Source organism: Phyllostomus hastatus, unplaced genomic scaffold (assembly GCF_019186645.2).
Source record: "Phyllostomus hastatus isolate PE091 unplaced genomic scaffold, TTU_PhHast_1.1 phas_contig_210, whole genome shotgun sequence".
Classification (NCBI taxonomy): Eukaryota; Metazoa; Chordata; class Mammalia; order Chiroptera; family Phyllostomidae; genus Phyllostomus; species Phyllostomus hastatus.
In genome coordinates, this window is record NW_025333737.1 from 18,294,780 (window position 1) to 18,314,597 (window position 19,818).

At 40.2% G+C, this 19,818-nt stretch overlaps 1 protein-coding gene across 2 annotated transcripts in view; it reads left to right on the top strand.

Annotated features, from left to right (window-relative positions):
* The window catches only part of USP32 (ubiquitin specific peptidase 32), a 138,304-nt gene extending 125,394 nt beyond the window's left edge, over positions 1–12,910 (top strand). For both annotated transcript variants that reach the window (XM_045836165.1, XM_045836166.1), the window contains exons 28-34: positions 1,221–1,307; positions 2,182–2,302; positions 6,775–6,966; positions 8,013–8,301; positions 9,346–9,770; positions 10,134–10,226; positions 10,690–12,910. In XM_045836165.1, the coding sequence (XP_045692121.1) occupies positions 1,221–1,307; positions 2,182–2,302; positions 6,775–6,966; positions 8,013–8,301; positions 9,346–9,770; positions 10,134–10,226; positions 10,690–10,863 (1,381 nt within the window). In that variant the 3' untranslated portion in view covers positions 10,864–12,910. The remainder of the gene's footprint in view (positions 1–1,220; positions 1,308–2,181; positions 2,303–6,774; positions 6,967–8,012; positions 8,302–9,345; positions 9,771–10,133; positions 10,227–10,689) is intronic.
* Positions 12,911–19,818: the final 6,908 nt, after the last annotated feature.

Below are 19,818 nucleotides of genomic sequence, written 5' to 3' on the forward strand. Positions count from 1 at the left end.
CTCCAAGTACCCTGGTAACCAGAGACACCACTTGAGTAACAGTGAAAGAATACATTTGTTTTCTAAGGTTTTAATTTTACAATAATTTCTGAATATAAAAGCTATGTTTAAAAACAGATTATAGTATCTATTGCCTTTTAAATGGTTTTAATTTGTGTATCCTTTGTACATGTAACTATCTTAGATATTTGGCTAATTTTAAAGCTAATTTTAACCTTTTGTTAAAGTATTAAGATGCCAGCTCTCATGATAAGAATAAGAATTAATAGATTGATTTGGAAAACTTGGTTTGTAGATTAAACAAACAAACAAAGCTGCTAAGCCCTGGCCAGGTAGCTCACTTGGTTAGAGCATTGATCCAGCACACCCAAGTTGTGGGTTCGATCCCCTGTCAGGGCATATACAAGAATCAACCAATGAATGCATAAATAAGGGGAACAGCAAATCAATGATTCTCCCTCTCCCTCTTTCTTTCCTCCCCACTCCCTTTCTCTCCCTTCCCCTCTCTCCAAAATCAAGAAATAAAAAAATTCTTTAAAAAGGCTTCTAGCCCTGGCTGGTATGGCTCAGTAGCTTGAGTGCCAGCTTGCAAACCAAAAGGTCACCTGTTCGATCCCCAGTCAGGGCACATACCTGGGTTTGCTGGTCAGGTCCCCAGTTGGGAGTGTGTGAGAGGCAACCAACTGATGTTTCTCTCACACACTGATGTTTCTTTCCCTCTCTTTCTCCTTCCCTTCCCCTCTTTCTAAAAACAAATAAATAAAATCTTTTAAAAATAAAATAAGCTTCTAAATAAATAGCCAACTTTTCTAAAGACCATTATGATCTTTCAGTTTTCTGTGGTGTGTCAAAGTTCTTGTCATGGAAAGGTCTAATTAGTTTAATGTGAATTAAATCTTTTGATAGGATTAGGGCTGAAGGATAATTGGTAATTGATTAGATTATCCTGTAAAATTTGTGTGGGCCACATGAACCTGCAGAGATATCTGGCAGTCTAGTACATCTGTACTTCTGTAAGCAAGGATACATCATGGGAACCTTAAGTGCAGTTGGGACAGGGCACAGCTAATGCGTTAGGGAAAGTAGCATAGAGCTGAAAATGTGAGCATACTGCTGTGACAAATGCCCCTTCCCAGGGTTACTTCACAGGAAAATGAAAAAGAGTTGAGACCTCAAATCAGAAATGTTTCTTACTCTCTTTGGTTTATGTTCTGTTTCAGTGATGACAGTATGGGCTATCAGTATCCATTCACTCTACGAGTTGTGCAGAAAGATGGGAACTCCTGTGCTTGGTGCCCATGGTATAGGTAAAGTGACCTTCTGCAAAAGAAAATTTTCATCAGTGAAATTGCAGCTCCAGATATTATACCTTTTTCATAAGATTTCCAGGTTTCAGACATAATAATGAATAATGAGAAACTTGAAATAAACTTAGGAATTGTTCATTCATCTCTTCACTGTGAGTCTGTAGCTTATGTTTTACTCTTCAGACATAGCTGATTTTATAAACTCTACAGTCTTGTCAAGTTCATAGTTTATGATCAACATTTATTTTTCTCTGCCTTCTGCTCCTTAATTATAAATTAATTTAGCAATTCTGAGCCCAGTAGAATGTAGTCTACTTACTAGACCTTGCTGGAAGTCTGTTTGGGTTTTCAGAAGAGTCATGAAGATTGGTCAGTATACAGTAATTCCAGGTTGGAAAATGCCTGAGTACTGAAGTTAGCCTCCAGAAGACTGGGATAGACTCAACAAATTGAGTTTAACGTAGGCATTGGAGCCACAGCTTTGTCATGGTCGCTCCACCACCCCATACATTTTTATATACATTTATTTAATGTGCCATTTTACAAAAGGAAATGGGTGGTGTTGCAGATAAATTGTCCACAGAACATGAAATAACTGAATTTAGAATTCTTTAGGAGTGTGTTACCTCAAATATCCAATTCTCATATTATTTCTTTGCCACAGAGACTTAAGAATTGATAAGCAGGATTCCCTGAAATACTAAGAATTATTAATTCATATGTGTAAATGTATCAGCCTGAAGTAAAAAGCCCATAACAAGTTGTGAAGCCCAAGAAGGAATGTAGGGAAGTAGAAAGGGAGAATAATTCTGATAAAGAAAAATTTTTTTACTTCATAATTATTTTTTCCTCAGTATATTTTTTCCCCCTTTAGATTTTGCAGAGGCTGTAAAATTGACTGTGGGGAAGACAGAGCTTTCATTGGAAATGCCTATATTGCTGTAGATTGGGACCCCACGGCCCTTCACCTCCGCTATCAAACGTCACAGGAAAGGGTAAGTGCCCAGGGCCACCATAAGATGGTGGTTTTTATATGTAAAAATTTCCCAATTTAACTATATCTTGCCATTTCTGTTTTAGATAATTTAAGTACAACCAGAAAAACATTCATTGGCATTCTCTGTGGCATTTTATATATTGACTTGATTACATGGATGTTTTTGTTTTTCCACTGCTAGAAATCATTGTATTGGGGCTTTTGAGGTCAAAAATACCACTAATAAGTAAATCTTGTAACAAAATTCTAGGTGTAATTCAAAAGTCATATTCTCTGGCCATGACATACCAATCAGTAAATATCTCACTGCCTGTTTATTTATTATTATTATTATTATTATTATTATTATTATTGAAACTGTAGCACTTGGTAACCACAGTCATTTAGCTCAAATGCATCTCTGCTATAGCTGCTACCTGTTGTGATGGGTATAGTGATTAGAAAAATTAGAGAAAGGATTGAATGTTTCAGGACTGGACAACTTAACTTAGAGTACATCTCAATGGCTATTCACACTTGTTATTCCTCTACTGCCATGCTCTGGCCAGAGCACTTTTTTTTTTTTTTTAAGATTTTATTTATTTATTCTTAGAGAGGGAAGGGAAGGAGATAGAGAGAGAGAAACATCAGTGTGTGATTGCTGGGGGTCATGGCCTGCAACCCAAGCATGTACCCTGACTGGGAATCGAACCTGCGACACTTTGGTTCTCAGCCCATGCTCAATCCACTAAGCTACACCAGCCAGGGCTAGAGCACTTTTTAAATTTTGAAAATATTACTTTAAAAGAGAAGACTAAAGTCCATTCATAAAAATGTTTGCCAAATACTATTTGAAAAATATACTGACTAAGTAGCTTGTGGGTAGAGATAAGATGAATCTGATGAAGGGACAAAAAGCTATAGAACCAAAGGAATTTTTGCCCTGGCTGGTGTGGCTCGGTGGATTGAGTTCCGGCTGGCCTGTGAAGTAAGGGGTCACTGGTTTGATTCCCAGTCAGGGCACATACCTGGGTTGTAGGCCAGGTCCCCAGTAGGGAATGCACAAGAGGCAACCACACATTGATGTTTCTCTCTCCCTCCCTTCCCCTCTAAAAATAAATAAATAAAATCTTTTTTTTTTTAAGGAATGTTTTTAGTCACATGAAGAATGGTAGTGGCTTTTGCATTTATGTAGCTCTTGATAGAAATTTCCTGTACTTTTCTTAGAGTGTTCCCTTTAGATAAGGTAATATTGATAATTGACTTTTCTGCCTTTTTGTGCTATTGAGGAGTAGGAAAACTACCAATCCCAGAGCTTGTTTAATAGTTCCCTTTTTGGATCTCCCTCAATATGTTTCCATACACCCCAAAGCTCCTGGCAACTCTCACTACCAAGGACAAGTATAATTTGTGGGTACTTGCCAAATAAAAGGTCAATGGGCTAAAGGAAGTCGAAGAGCAGTTAGTCTAGATCATGCTCACTGAAGCAAGGTAATTCAGTAACTTCAACCATGCTTCATTTGAAGAGGGAAAATTTTGGCAATTGATAGAAAGATTCCTAAATCTTTGTCAGCACAAAATCTGACAGGACATTATTACAAGACACTCCTGTCAAAGATAAAAAATTATTTGGCTCTATAAATCTCTTTCCCTTTTATAACAAGCCCAGTGTCAATCTGAAAAGTTCTGGAGGACATCCCTCTAACAGGAAGAAAGGCTTACGTGACCTGTTAAATGTCACCCCATTTCCACTTTCAGTGCTGTTAGGACACCATGGAAACCAAGTTACAGTTGAGATATTTTGCCTTGCTGGGAGGTGGAGCCATGTGACTGATCTCTTCCTATGTAATATCTCTTCCTACATGTGGTTTCTGTGTGTGCTTGGAGCATCACGTAGACAAAAGAGGTGGTTTAAAGAGTATTGCCTATATGCTTTATACCTTAATTTATCCTAGGGAAATACTCTGTATTTGCTGACACAAATCTTTATTGTAGCATTTTTTAGAATAGTAAAAAATTAGAAACAAATTATATTTGTCCCACATTAGAGTAAATAAAGCTGATATAGTAATTGGATAAAATATTATGCAGTCATTGAAAATGATGATTTCCAGGAGTTTTTGCTGACATATATGGGAAGATACTTAGGTATCATGGTTGTTTTTTCCAAAAGGAAGGCAGAAAGTTGCATGTACTGAAAAATCTCTTCAGTATAAAAAAAATACTGTTTAGGAAAAGGACAGAAGAAAATCTGCCAATATTTTGACAGTGTTTGCCTTTACGTTAAGAATATAAAAGTTTCCCTGCCTTTGTATATGTTTTTTTTTTTGCTGCTTTCCAAAATTTCTATGTGAATGTTTTATTTGTTGAGCAAAAAAACAAAAATAGAGAGGCAAGTGCTGTCCCCCACACCCCCACCCCACCCCTGTTTGGACCTCACATTCCTCAATAGAAAATTAAACTAGGTCACTTCTTAGAGCTCCCTCTTTTTCTGATAGTCTTATAATATATGACAACTGTTACTTCATTCCTTATGTTTTGGGTTAAGGATGACTTTTCAAGAAACTTAGAAAAAGAGGAAGAGGGTACCAATAAGTAATTTAGAATATTCTAATAATAGTAGAAAACCTGGCAGTGGATCCCAAGAGGTAAAGGGAATCTTTGTCATTTAGGGAAATTTTGTTGATAAATAAAAATAATTGCCAGTCTACAAATGTGGTGTGTGTATTTTTTTTAAATCAGTCTTCCTGTCTCCTTCTAGCTCTATAGCCTGCATGTTCTGTAGAAAATATAGTCAATAAAAATCAACCTTTTGTACTAACTTACTGTAATGTGTGGCTGGCCATAAAGCATCCTTGGTAGAGCTAATAGAGGTAATGTTTAACTGGTTATGAGAAAAGAGACACTACTGAATTTGATACATCTCTTTTCCTGCTCTGATTCCAACTGCTATGATACAGCATGTTTGTTTGTTTTGAGAATGTTAGTTTTTCCCTTGGATGACCAAATCTAAAGATGATGAGAGTTAATATCAGAAAAGATCAGAAATCAGTGACCCAAAGTCAAGCCATATATCCCTTTCTGAAACAAAGGAATTTCCTCAAGTTCTCCCTTTTAAATGAGCTCTTTCAAAACGGATGCTAGTACAATGCTAAAACCCTTAACTTAACTGCATGATCTACCTCAACCTCAATAGTTTAAAGAAGCATCTGGCAGCCTGTGATTCAGTCATTCTCTCATGTAAGAAAAAAGACACCCCTGATGACCTATTTTGAACTGCTTGTCCTAAGAAGGCTAATTTGTAATTTAGGGAGCCCACTGTTCCCATTGTCAGTTCAGGAAGGGAAACATAAGGGAAATTGCCTCAGGCAAAGAGAACCAGTTCACCTTTTGAAGGGAGGAGTAGTTAAGGGAGTGATGGACATGTGTGTGACCTTTGCCAGAAGGAGAGCATTTATTGTTGGACTTGTATTCCAGACTCCACCCTGAGATGAAAAGATTCCTGTGTAAAGTCCCACAGTAGCATTCATAGTCCTCACACTATGCCCCCCCCCCACCATGGTTCTTGATTGCTTATTAAGTGACACCCAAGTATTAGAGAAGGAAAAAGTCTTTTCTGTTGCATTCTAGGCCCCTACTTCTCTCCCTCTTCCTGATCCCATGCCACCTCCAACACACAGCCTTACCCACCTACCCCCTATTGCTGTCTCTCCTTTCTTATACTTACCATCTTCTTGCTCCAAAGCCTAACGTGTTGGTTAACAGGACCACAGAAGTTTAGCAGGTATTGGGGGCCTTCTCAACAAAATCCAGCTCTTTTGAGCCTAAAGTTCTTTTATTGCAGTCTCAGGTACAGAGGCCCCATGAGGTAGGGAGATAGATAATGATACACATTGTATTCTGATGACTCTGTGTTACATGGTGTCAATATGCAAATGAGTTGTATCCTGTGATGTTTAATATTCTGGTGTATTGTTTTCTCATGGAGAGCTTTTCTGTACCTTTCTTACTTAATTCAGTTTTGGCATCTGTGTTCCAGTGATATTATTTCTCTAGCCTCTGTAAAGCCCGCAGAATACTAATAACATTCTTTCTAGTTAAAGAATAAAAGACCTAATCTGAATACCCCTGACTTGAAGGCCAGCTCATATGTAAGCTGTTTAGGATTTCAAGATTGTAAAATAAATAAGTAATTTCTAATTTATTTTTGTTTTCATCATTTTGAACCATTCAGAAATTTTTCAAGAAGAGCTATGATCATATAAATAGAAATTTAATCTAGGATATTATTGATGTGATGCTTGTGAATAAATGTGCAGATGCTGTATTCGCTCAGAGACTTTTAGTCTGGGTTGTATTTTCTTTTTCTTCATGTAGAATAAAACAAGGGTGAATCACCTAGAGGATGATGCATAGCCAGGTGACCATTTTAAACTCCCTCCTTCCCTCCACCCCCTCTTTCCCCCCATTCTTCCTATTCCCTCCACTTAGGTTGTAGATGAGCATGAGAGTGTGGAACAGAGTCGGCGAGCACAAGCTGAGCCCATCAACCTGGACAGCTGTCTCCGTGCTTTCACCAGTGAGGAGGAGCTAGGGGAAAATGAGATGTACTACTGTTCCAAGTGTAAGACCCACTGCTTGGCAACCAAGAAGCTGGATCTCTGGAGACTTCCCCCCATCTTGGTATGTCACAGTCCTGCCTCTGAGAGAGCAAGAGGCTGGCAGAAAGGAAAGAAATCATAACAAATAGATTTTGTTATTTTTGAGAATAAAATCCTCCCTGCAGTAGTGCTTAAAACACTTTTGCTGTGCACACAGAGATGAATTGTTCTACAGATATTTGCTACTTCATGCTACTAAAGAGCAGACAGCTGAAAAAGGAGAGAAAAGTCATTATAGTCTTGGTGAGCACTTCTGGCTCAAGGGGGAGAGGAAGCTTTAGGCTCATCCTTAGTGGTCTATAGAAAAGCAGCTCAGCCTGGAGCCTCCAGTTGCATTGTGCTTGGTCACGTGGCCACAGCACACTGCTGAGTTAAGTGTGTGTGCACAAGCACACAAATGCAACAGGGCTTGTGTGTTCTTTTGAATTTGGTTTACTTCTGCCTTCTCCCTTCATGGATTAGGAGACTCTCCTGTTGTTTGTCAACAGACTTTGTAAATCTTCTTATTCATTTAAGAAAGCTATTTCCTTAAGGGTGGAAGTATCATAACAACTGGAACTGTAAGGCAGTGGTATCTTTTAACCAGATATTGTATACGTTTTTTAATTCATGTCTTCTTTCTACTATTCTGTAAGATTGTGAATGTAGGATTTTTTTTTCCTTAATCCAGAACAACTTCCCATGAAAGAATGCACAAGTAGTTAATAACATTGATTAGCTAGCTCTAAGGATTGAAACTCAGAAGGGAAGAAGGCTGGAGCATTCACTAGAGTCTCCTTAGAGAGTGTTTATGAATGAATTATATATGACTTTGGAGAGAGATAGAGGTCAGTGGGGGTCATGAACCCAGAAAACAGAAGAGGATATGCAAATATAGGCTCCAAGGATGTTGAAGAAATTTAAAAAGAGTTAGATATACACAGGCTATGGAATTAGGGAGATTACCATGTTAGCCATAGAGTTAAAGGACAGTGGCCCTACTTATAACTGTGTTACATAATAAAATAAATTCTTTTTTCGTATCTCAGAACCCTTTAACCCAACTGTTTTCTACCTTTTCTTCTCCAGATTATTCACCTTAAACGATTTCAATTTGTAAATGGCCGATGGATAAAATCACAGAAAATTGTTAAATTTCCTCGTGAAAGTTTTGACCCTAGTGCTTTTTTGGTACCAAGAGACCCAGTTCTCTGCCAGCGGAAACCACTCACACCCCAGGGGGATGACCTCTCTGAGACCAGGGTTCCGGCAGGAGAGGTGAAGAAAGTGGATTTGCAGAACTCAGCAGGGGAAGAGGATGGGCTCTTAAGCAAGAGCCCATCCTCACTCAGCGCAAACATCATCAGTAGCCCTAAAGGTGAAAAAACCTAGGGGGACTTCATGAAGCCCAGCCATCACCCTGAGGGGACCTTCCCTGTAGGCTGCATGTTTTCCCTCTCTCTTCCACTCTAGGGCAACAGCTTAACAAGATAGAACAAAGTTATCTAGAGTCAGACCTATCTAAATGTGAACTGTATGACTTTTAGCAAGATACACAGCCTCCCTAAATCTATTTTTTCATTTGTAAAATGGAGATCATATTAAATTCACAGTGTGAGGATTTCATATGTTAGGAGTGAAGCACTTTACATAATGCCTGACATACAGTGAACATGAATGGTAGCTGTCATCCTAGTTCTCTTATGGCAGAGGTTCTCCAAGTGTGGTCCAGGAACCCTGTGGAGTCCCTGAGACCCAAAACTATTTTTATAAAAATACTTCTCACTGTCATTCTCTCATAAGTGTGCAGAGAGATCAGCTAGCTTGATAGGATGATACCATCAGTGAAATATGTCCTTGTATATTATATGTGGTGAATATTGATAGATATAACCCATAAAACAGAAGTTCTAGAGGATCAGCAATTTTTAAGGGTATGGAAGGAAGTAGGCAAGGCTGTGACCAAAAAGTTTAAGACCTTATAGGATAGTTGTGAGAGGTGGAGATAATAGCATTTACAATACCATGCCTAGCAATAGTAAGTGCGTACTAATTGGTGATTGTACTTTTTTATCTGATTTTACAAAGTAGAAGAATATGCATTTGTAAAACTCCTTAGGTCCTTAGTCTAAATAATATTATTTTAAACTGAATCTAACCTAAATCACCTTTCCACTATTTTCTAAGTTCCTGTATTGTAATTTACATTTTCAGGACATTGCTCCATTTTTAGGGCTTGGCACTGAGGAAGACATAATGTAATTTATTGGTTACATAATTAGAACTAAACAGTAGCTAGTCAGGACTTCTGATTTTCACTTTTACATGTCCACTTGTGAAGGTGGTTTCAGAGGTAACATTTGGTGACAGGTTTAACTTGTGGCATTTGTATTTTATGAATCTTCCCTTCTCCCTTTGACAGGTTCACCTTCTTCATCAAGAAAAAGTGGAACCAGCTGTCCCTGCAGCAAAAACAGCAGTCCTAACAGCAGCCCACGGACTTTAGGGAGGAGCAAAGGGAGGCTCCGGCTGCCCCAGATCGGCAGCAAAAATAAACTGTCAAGTAGTAAGGAGAACTTGGAAGCCAGCAAAGACAATGGGGCTGGGCAAGTTTGTGAGCTGGCCGATGCCTTGAGCCGAGGGCAGGTGCTGGGGGGCAGCCAACCTGAGCTGGTCACCCCTCAGGACCATGAAGTAGCTTTGGCCAATGGATTTCTTTATGAACATGAGGCATATGGCAATGGCTACAGCAATGGGCAACTTGAAAACCACAGTGAAGAAGACAGCACTGATGACCAAAGAGAAGATACCCGTGTTAACCCTATTTATAATCTGTATGCAATTTCGGTGAGTGGTTTGTTGTATGGTTTTCAGAATGATCTGCATTTTTCAGTGGATTTTTTTGTTCATCTTCATTATTCATTCATCATTTTTTCAGGGCTTGCTTATTTGCTAGGCATTGAGCTTGGCGATAGACAAAGTGAGCAGCAGGTATCTTGGCCTTTTGGATAAAATCCAAGAAGCTCGCAGAGTAATGTGGGGAATAGTCATGTAAGCATTACAACTGGAGTCGTAGCTTCAAGTTATTCACAGTTGTGGTTTCCTAAGGAATGTTTGCTTTCTAAAAGAATAATTACAACTTTAAAATTTTTAGTATTGGAGCTTTTAAATTTTGAATTTAACATACCTCCACTTTCTTCTCTCTTACAGTGCCATTCAGGAATTCTGGGCGGGGGCCATTATGTCACTTATGCCAAAAACCCAAACAGCAAGTGGTACTGTTACAATGACAGCAGCTGTAAGGTAAATATCCCCACTCTTTGAATAAAAGAGACAGAAATATCAACAGTTCTGGGGGATATTTGTTGAAATAATGGACTTTCTCCTAAATAGGAATAGAATTTTCTGTTAGAAGCAGTTATCTAAATACCGTTAGTATTAAAGGGACAAAAGTGATGTGCAGAGGAGAGAATGAAAACATGAGTGGTGAGGGGGGCAAGTTCTCATCTTTTGAGCTATTAGTAGGGTTTGATGGGGGTTTCTGGTCATTCTTTTTAACTTGCCTGTAGTCAGAATATTTTCCCTGAAACAGATACTGAAAATAATGGGGTTTATTTTAGGGGCAGTTATGAGAAAGCCAAAATATTAAGCTAATTGAAGCGAACAGGTTTAGTCATTAAAGAGGGTTGGTCCTCCCTTTCCTGGCAAGGATTAGGAGCCAGCCAAGTGATGACTTTTTTATTGAAGGCTTTTCTTGTCCCTGCAGGAACTTCACCCTGATGAAATTGACACCGACTCTGCCTACATTCTTTTCTATGAGCAGCAGGGGATAGACTATGCACAATTTCTGCCAAAGATTGATGGCAAAAAGATGGCAGACACAAGCAGCATGGATGAAGACTTTGAGTCTGATTATAAAAAGTACTGTGTGTTACAGTAAAGCTACCACTCTGGCTGCTAGACAGGCTGGTGGTGAGGGAGATGACTCCCTGTGGCTAACATTTGGCAAAAGTGTCACTGAAAGGCAAGCTAAATGTAGTTATTTTATCCTGTGACCCTGAAGCACAAAATAAAAATCCTAATTAAAATAATAGCAGTTAACATAACAGTAGTAATAATTTGGTTTGGAAGTGTCTCCCACAAGTTCTCTGGTAGAGAACTTTCAGGCAGAGTCGACCGTTAGCCTGTAACCAAAAGGGTTTGGCACCAGCCATCTGGGACCAAATAAGAACTAAATTGTGCTTGTTGAGATATGAAGAAATACGTAGTGAGTATAGAGTTTACCAATGATTATAACAAAATACTAAGAATTTCCTTGGAGTCAAAATAAAACAAAAATTATAGTGTTGTCTGGGGACGACATGATATGCTACCTCCTTTTTCCTGAAGTTTTATTCCATTATATTGACAAGATGGAGAAAGCAAGATCATGAAGGTGTGCAAAGGATTCTTATGGCATGGACACAGATTTTTCAATTTATTTTTTAAAGCGTTTTCCCACTTTTAATGTCTTTCTTTTTGTTTTTGTTATGTTTGTGTTTGAGACACAACCAGTCATGGTGGCAGAGCCATATTTGGTAGTCAGTCAGTCTGAAAGGGAGAACCTCTTAGGGCTGTGTGCCTTCTACCCAGGGCCTTGGTTGGAGACACTCTAAGAAAAAAAACATCCTGGGAAATGGAACTAAAATGGCCCTCCAGATAGAGGCATCTTACTTTGGAGGATACTTTAAGTGTCCTCAAAAACATATTCCACACCCACTGCTGAGTGTGATAGGGTAGTTGCCAACATTTGCACCATCTTCACTTGCACATGTTGCACAAAGAGCTTCTGAGAGGGAAAATGGCATTAAAGCTAAATGGTGTTTCACAATTAGTGGTATTTTACTTTGTTTCTTTGTTTTGCACTTTAAAAAAGGAGAGAGTACATACAAATGAACTTTTCAAAACTTGTTCATATTTGATGGCTATAAGGGCTATAAATTAACTTGAATGGGGTATTTTTCCCCATCATATTAAGTTTAAAAACAAAACGCATCTCAAACATTGATAGTGTATATTTTTAATGAAATTGGTGGTTTTAGAAGTAAGCTCCTGTTTTCTTTGCATGTCCTTTTTTTTGTCTTTAATTTCACAGTAGCGATCATCAAAAGTTATGTTTCTTTGCTCACTTTATTTTTTCCTCTGATAATTCAAAACTGGAACAAAAATATAAATGTTATTTATTTCAGTCAGCATTTTTTTCTTGTGTTGTTTAAAATATATATTCAAAGTAAATATCTCACTTTTTTTTTCCAGTCTTTTTGTATTCACTTGGACCCTAGAAGTTGGTTCTCATTAATTGTCAGATTCCGTTTCCCTCCCTTCCTCATAGACAGTAGATACCCATGTAATTCAGCATTTGTGTTCTGATATCTGAGGCCAGTTACTACCCAGTTCTTCTCATAGCACTTGGAAAGGTTACACAGCTTTCTAAGTTGAAACCCTACTCAGAAGACTATAACTGCAAGTAGGAAGGAGTGGCCTGAATGGTATAATGTGATGAAGTCAGACAAAATGCAGACTTTATAGTTTCATGATTTTCAGTATGTAAAATCTATCCTATCCCTTCCTACCCGGATGAGTCCCATGAAAAAAATGGAAGATTTTAAATAATTTCCTTACAGATGTTTTATTTAAACAGGTAGCACAATCTACTAATGTTTTGATCTGTGTTTGTTATATTGGTTGTAATTAATTTTTTTAATTCATGACTAGCAGAAAATTTATTAAATTAACTATTAACTACATTCACCTTGTAAATTAATGTATAAAACTTGTTGACAATGCACTGACTTTAGAAAGATGTTAATGTACATAAATAGAGTGTAAATAAAATAGTGTTGATGTACTAAAATATGAACTGTATAAAAAAGTATCGGTAATTGTATATGGAGTGTACCCGTTTATCTGTAACTATTATCCAAACAAATTAAATAACTGTGGATGCATCTGTGTGTTCTTTTTTCTGTACACAAGTTAACACTAAAAATGTCAAATTCTTTTTGACATTTCTCTCTGTGAGCCTTTCTCTCTGTGACCCTGTTTTAATTCCCCTACTTGAGTAATACCTCCCTCCCTTAGAGAGTAGATGTTCCATCTCTGAAATAATAAAAACTGTATTTGAGGTAGAACAAGATACCTACACTGACCAGGTAAATTGGTTTAAACTTCACTCATATCCCTGTTAGAAAATTACTTGGAAGGTGTTGAAGCGGGTGGGGGGAAAGGGCAGAGAGCAGGTGATGAACTGAGATAACCTGAAAAAAAGTAAAACACCTCATTTGTGTAATGTCTCAAAATGATTCTGAGAAGCCAGGGTTGTTTCTCTGGGAGGTCTCCAAAGAGGCCGTGGGCAGCATTGAAGAGGGCCAAAGATTTAGAGCTGGAGGTCCTTCACCCTTAGCCCCTATGTCTACCTGTAAAATTAGAATACTGCCCTGGCTGGTGTGGCTCAGTGGGTTGAGTGTCATCCTGCAATCCTAAAGGTCACTGATTTGATTCCCAGTCAGGGCACATGCCTGGTTTGTGGGCCAGATCCCCAGCTGGGCATGCAAGAGGCAACCAATCGATGTATCTCTTGCACATCAGTGTTGCTCTCCCTCCCTCCCTCCCTTCCTTCCCTTCTCTCTAAAAATAAAATCTTTTTTTTTAATCTTTAAAATTAGAATACCTACCTCTCAGGCTTATAGTAAATAAATGAAATACAAATGCATGGTACAGTTTTTTGGTAAGTGATCAATGAATGTGAAATCTTGTCTCTGTGAGATTCAGTTCCTATTTTTCTTTTTTTTTTAAGATTTTATTTTTAGACTGAGGGGAAGGGAGAGAAGAGACAGGGAGAGAAACATCAATGTGTGGTTGCCTCTCATGTGCCCTCACCTGGCCCGCAACCCAGGCATGTGCCCTGGCTGTGAATTGAACCAGCAAACCTTTGCTTTTCAGGCCGGTGCTCAATCCACTGAGCCACCAGCCAGGGCTCAATCCTGTTTTTCAAATATGTTTTTTTTAACTCCCTTGCTGTACTGATGCTAAAAGAATTTAATAGCTCTCTGCTCACATTTTTCAAAAACAGGATCACACATTAAAAAATACATGGAAGAAAACATGTTGAAGCAGCAGCAATGGTAGTTTAAGACAAACAACAGAAAAAGGATCCAAAACGTCATCAGAAAGCACAGCTTCTAAAGTGCCAGCCTGTGTCTCTGGCTTTTTTAAAAGTCAGTCTTAAAAAGAATCAGCGTATGGAGGGAGATGGGTAAGCATTTGTTTCCTGTTCCTGAATGGTCCTGTAGATTGAGAGAGGTCTTCAGTCTCACAGCCTCTCTGGCTAAGGGTAGCAATTCTCCATGGAATCTCCACTTGGTGGCATTGCTCACTGTGGGTTCCTTAATGACAGATCCCATTCAACTGGAGCAAGTAGGTGAATTGCCACATTTCCCTACCTATGTTAAAGATGGAACATAGAATTTTACTCGGCTGAGCCAGAATGTGTAGCACGTTCCTTAGTATTGAAATCACAAAGTCAAAAATGCACAAGCTCCGTGATCAGAGACCCATACAAGACAGAACAAGACAAAGAGGTTGTCTGTAAGTTTACCAAACTTCCTGAGCAGTGGGAAGCAAGATAGTAAATAAGAATGCAAAAGCTGTGGCTTCTGGTCAAGATGCAGGTGTAGTCGATAGACATACCTCGCTCATTGCACAACCATGAGAAGGAACACGACTAACTTAAAAATGAAAAACACCCAAAGCTGTATGGAAATCTGACAACCAAGGATTCTAAGAAACTGTATGCATCCAGATGGGTAGGAGGAACAGACAGGAGTTGGGGTGGAGAGGACTCGGTGTGGCGGCAGCGAGCCAGGGGTGGAGAGGTAGCAAGGCGATGGTGCAGGTGAATGGGCAGCCCCACATTCATATGTGGTGTATAAAAATCAGGGAGACACCTTGTGAGCAAGTGAGCCCAACCCCACACCAGACCACATGGCTCAGGGCTCCAGTGCTGGGAAAAAGAAGCTTCTAACTTCCGGCCATAAACCCAGTGGGCGTTGGGGCAGTAGAAGACATTGTTGGTTTCTCAGGAGAGCATGAATGTGTGCAAATCCACCCCTCTGGGAACCACAACTAGGACAGCAACTGAAAAAAGTGCCAGTCACACACAAGAAGTGGGTGAAGTGACGACACGGGGCAAGGGCCAGGCAAGCCCCTAGAAGTCAGCCAGCATTGGCATTGTTACCTCATTGACCCCTCCCCCACACACGGAGCTACGGTTGCCCCACCCTGGTGAATACCCAAGACTCTACCTCATACAACTTAACAGGTGAGCTAAAATGGAATCAAGGCAGCTCTTCCTAGTACAGACAGTGGGGAGGCTGCCAATCAGGAGACAAAGAAATACAGCCCAAATAGAAGAACAGAACAGAACCCCAGTAAAAGAACGAAGTGATGTGGGGATATCCAACCTATCACTCGCAGAGTTCAAAACACTGGTGGTCAGAATGCTCAAAGATCTCACTGAATAGCAAAAGCATAAGGGAAGAAGTGAAGGCTCTTTTAAGAGAAATAAGTGAAAATCTACAGGAAACCAACAATGTAGGGAAGGAAGCTGGGATTCAAATCAACGATTTGGAACATAAGGACAAAATAAACATTCAACAAGAACAAAATGAAACAAGAAAAAAAAAATGGGGAAAAGCCTAAGAAAATCCTGGGACATCTCCAAAAGGACCAACATCCAAATCAGGGGTGCCAGAAGAAGAAGAGCAAGAACTTGAAAACTTATTTGAAAAAAACATAGTAAAAGAAAACTTCCCTAAAGGCAAAGGAAATGCAAGTCCAGGAAGTACAGAAAGAGAGTCCCAAACAAGTTGGATCCAGAGAGGTCCACACCAAGACACATCATAATGAAAATGTCAAAGGTTAAAAGATAAAAAGAGAATCTTAAAAGCTGCAAGAGAAGGCAGATTTCCCTACAAAGGAGTTCTTATAAGACTATCAGCTGGCTTCTGAAAAGAAACTTTGCAGGCAAGAAGGGACTGAAAAGAAATTATTCAAAGTGATGAAAAGTAAGGACCTACAACCAAGATCATTCTATCCAGCAAAGCTGTCATTTAGACTGGAAGGGCAGATAAAGTACTTCCCAGACAAAGTAAAGTTAAAGAAGTTCATCATCACCGAACCCTTATTATATGAAATATTAAAGGGATTTAGGAAAGAGATCAAAACTATGAGCATTAAAATGGCACCAAACTCACAGCTATCAACAACTGAATCTAAAGAACAAAAATGAACTAAGCAAACAACTAGAACAGGAACTTCTAGAATCATAGATATGGAGATCATTTGGAGGGTTATCAGCTGGGAGAAGAAAGGGGGAGAATAGGGGAAAAGGTTTAGGGATTTAGAAGCATAATTGGGTAGGTACAGAATAGATGCGGATGTTAAGAACACTATAGGCAATGGAGAAGCCAAAGAACTTACATGCATAACCCATGGACATGAATTAAGTGGGGTGGGGGAACCAGGCGGAGGAGTCAAAGGGGGGAAATTGGGATGACTGCAATAGCATAATCAATAAAATATGCTTAAAAAAAAGAATGCAAGAGCTGCAAACTCAGAGACCTATAGGGACTGGGTTGGGAACAGAGTGTAAGAAAAGCAGGTCCAGACAATACAAATGAGGACTAGAGGGGACTATGGTGAGTTCTAGGGCCCACATTCATCTAAAGGCTCTGTTGTTGTCGTAGAGGTCAAACATTGTACCGTCCAAATAAGACCTATCTGCAAGCCAGATACAAATCACCAACTTAGGCCCTTTGGTAAGTAGAAAATTCATGGACTTTGAGCCCATTAAGCTTGACATCTATTAGGTATTAATAGCATTCATTCCTCACTTAAGGAAACAACACAGATAAAATGTAACTATACTGTTATGATCAAGTTCATTATCAGCCCAGAAGATACAGCTAATGTGAGAGCACATAGGAGGTACAGAGATTTGTGTTAGATTCTCCAGGAGCAGCAGTTCCCCACCTGGCAATTTATGGGTATCATAAAATGTGTTAGTTAAATGTGCTGATTTCAGGGTCCCACCCATTACTATATTGTACCTGTGTTCTAGGGTTATCTGCACCCAGATTTACACATTCATCTTCCAATGCAGTCCAAGAATCTGTATTTTAATAAGTTCCTCAGGGAAGATCTTTGGCAGCTAGCTTGTATTTATGGAAACCACTCCTCCAGAGAATGAATCGTTACTTCCAGTCTAGTTGGGAGAAGATGATAAGCATATGCACACACAGAAAGAGGAGTTACAGTAATTAACCAAAGTTCCCTAGATGTAATTATTTCTGATAAAGTGCTGACTGAGGACATTAGCTAGTAGTTGACAAAATACTTAGAGGAAACCAAGTGGGAAAGGAATTGAGCTGCACCATGAAGTAAGATTAGGATTTTGTTATTAGAAGCAGGCAAAAACAGCCTAGCCGTCTACACAGACAAGAAAGCAGAGGGGGTGCATTGCAGAGGCTGTACAGGCCTGTCTGAGCTGAAGGTGCACGAGGAACATAGTAGGAGACAACAAGCAGGCAGAACACATTGCCAACGCTTTTGAAGGTCAGACTGGTTATAAGGGCTTCACCTTGTCCAGTATGTTGGTATGGTGGTGAAACCTTTTCGTATGATTTAAAGTATGATTTACTTAAGTACACACGAATCTAAGACCACTTTATTATAAACAAATCTGTTAGCTGTAATTTTTCACTTTTTCACACACACAATCCACTTTTGCTTAAGTTTTTCTTGTTAATGAACTTTGGAACTTACCACAAGCCCAAAAAGAATACAGGTGGATATCAGGCTTAACATGCTCCAAGAAGATCAAGTGGAGGAAAAAGAAAAAAGGAATGAAGCAGGAGGTAGGAGAAAAACTAGAAGGGCCTTGGAAAAGGAGAAAGCGTGCTGGAGAGAGAGTCCAGTCATAGTCGAGTGGGGCCTGGAGATCAGGGGCGAGGAGGGCCCACAGAGGAGAGTGGGCTGGTGGAGGTATCCAAGGCCTTGGGAGCTACAGGGGAGGGTGGGGAGCGGGGCGCTCCGCTTCAATTCCCAGCAAGAGTCTCTGTTGTTCATGGCGAAATCCCAGTGCTCACTGGGACAATAGATCCAGAAGGAAGATGGGGACTTCCAAATTGGGGCTGAGCAAGGAGTCTCCTCCCAGTAAGAATCAGGAAATGCCTATGGTTGTCAGAGGCTGCAGAGCCCCAATTTCAGAGCAGTCGTGAATGACACCACAGAAAGTGGACTAGAAGTATAGTCTACAATGTTTGCTTTACTCCTTGCACATTGTGTGACTGTAACAGGGTGCAGCCAAGGGGGGGCGCGGGCGGCAAATAGGGATTTGTAATGGGGTCCAGAACTCGGTGTCCAGGAAATATTAGAAAAATATATATATATGATGTCCTCATCCCCACAAGTCTGAGCTAGGGGATGGGACGCAGGGAGCAGGGCCATTGAGAGTTGTTTTGAATAGCAATAATTTTGCAGACAACCTCTAGAATGGTCATTTAACATATCTATAACCTTTAACTTTTTGTAGATATGTTAAACAGCTGTAGCCATGCTTTGAGCCAGAGTGATGGGAGTGACTTCAACCCATGATGTAACTGGGAGGCAATTCCCCCTGGTTACAGAGCCTGTGTAAAAGCTTGGAGAAGATTGGCTTCACACCACAGGGCCACACTTGCCCGGACTTACTATGGCAGCCCAGTAAAGCTGGAAAAATTTGGGAATGCTGACAGGTATAATTGATTGTGGGAGGAGTCAGAAATGGTGCAGCAGAGGAAGACTGGTGCTGGGATTCAAACCTAGGCGCAGTGGCCATGTGGTGTCTTTTTGGGACCACATGGCTTGGGCAGAGGAGAACTGTGGACTTCTGTTTCTTTTTCTGAGATACGGTACACCAGACTGGGCAGAGGGGGAAGGAAGGACTGTGCGTTTGTGGGTATTCTAAAGGACCTTGGGATCTCAATGAAGACATTAAGTTATTACTCTTAAGTTTGTATAACCCTTTAAATAAATAATCCCTTTCTTTTTCACCAGTCTCTGGCATTGAGAGACATCTTTCTCTGGTGGCGGACAAGGCAAACCTAGCATGGGGTGGGGGACTCCCAGAGCACAAGGGTGGGTCCATTCGGTAATAGTATATTGTTCACCACCACCCCCACCCTGGGTCTTTTCTGTAACATGACCTTGAGCAGGTCACTCCTCTCCTCTGCATTGTGAATAATGAAGGGGTTGCATTAGGCCAGCTTGTATTTTGAAACAACGTTGGAACTGGATCCTTTCTTCCAACTACATTTAATCTGAAGGACCCATACTTCAGAAAGGTTGGAGTTGCTCAGGGTGAAGTAAGAGTAGGCAATGGGGTGCTACTTCATCAACCTTGAGGGCTCTGGGTCAAAGGTCCACTACAGTACCTTTGACCCCTAAGCATTCAGAAGGTTGGTCACGCAGTGCTGCCATGAAGCCCGAGGAGCTCCCAGACAGTTGTACCCAGCAACGGGAGAGATTCTTATTCAGTGTGCTGGAAATCGAGGTGGCAGCAGAGTGAATCTTGCTGAACCATTTTGCTACTCTCAGTACATCTGTGTGGGGAGGGAAAGCCAGCCAACTAGGGCAAAGGCCAGTCAGCCTTCATCCCTGCAGAGGCCACAGGTAGTACCTGGGGCACCTAGGACTGGGCTTCTTTAGGGACCCAGCCCCAGGGCCCGGGGCCTGTGGCCTTTCATTGTGTCAGCTGGAGAGTTACTGCTGCCACTCCTTGTTTGCAGAGCTCCCTGGGACTTGGAGCTGTAAACAT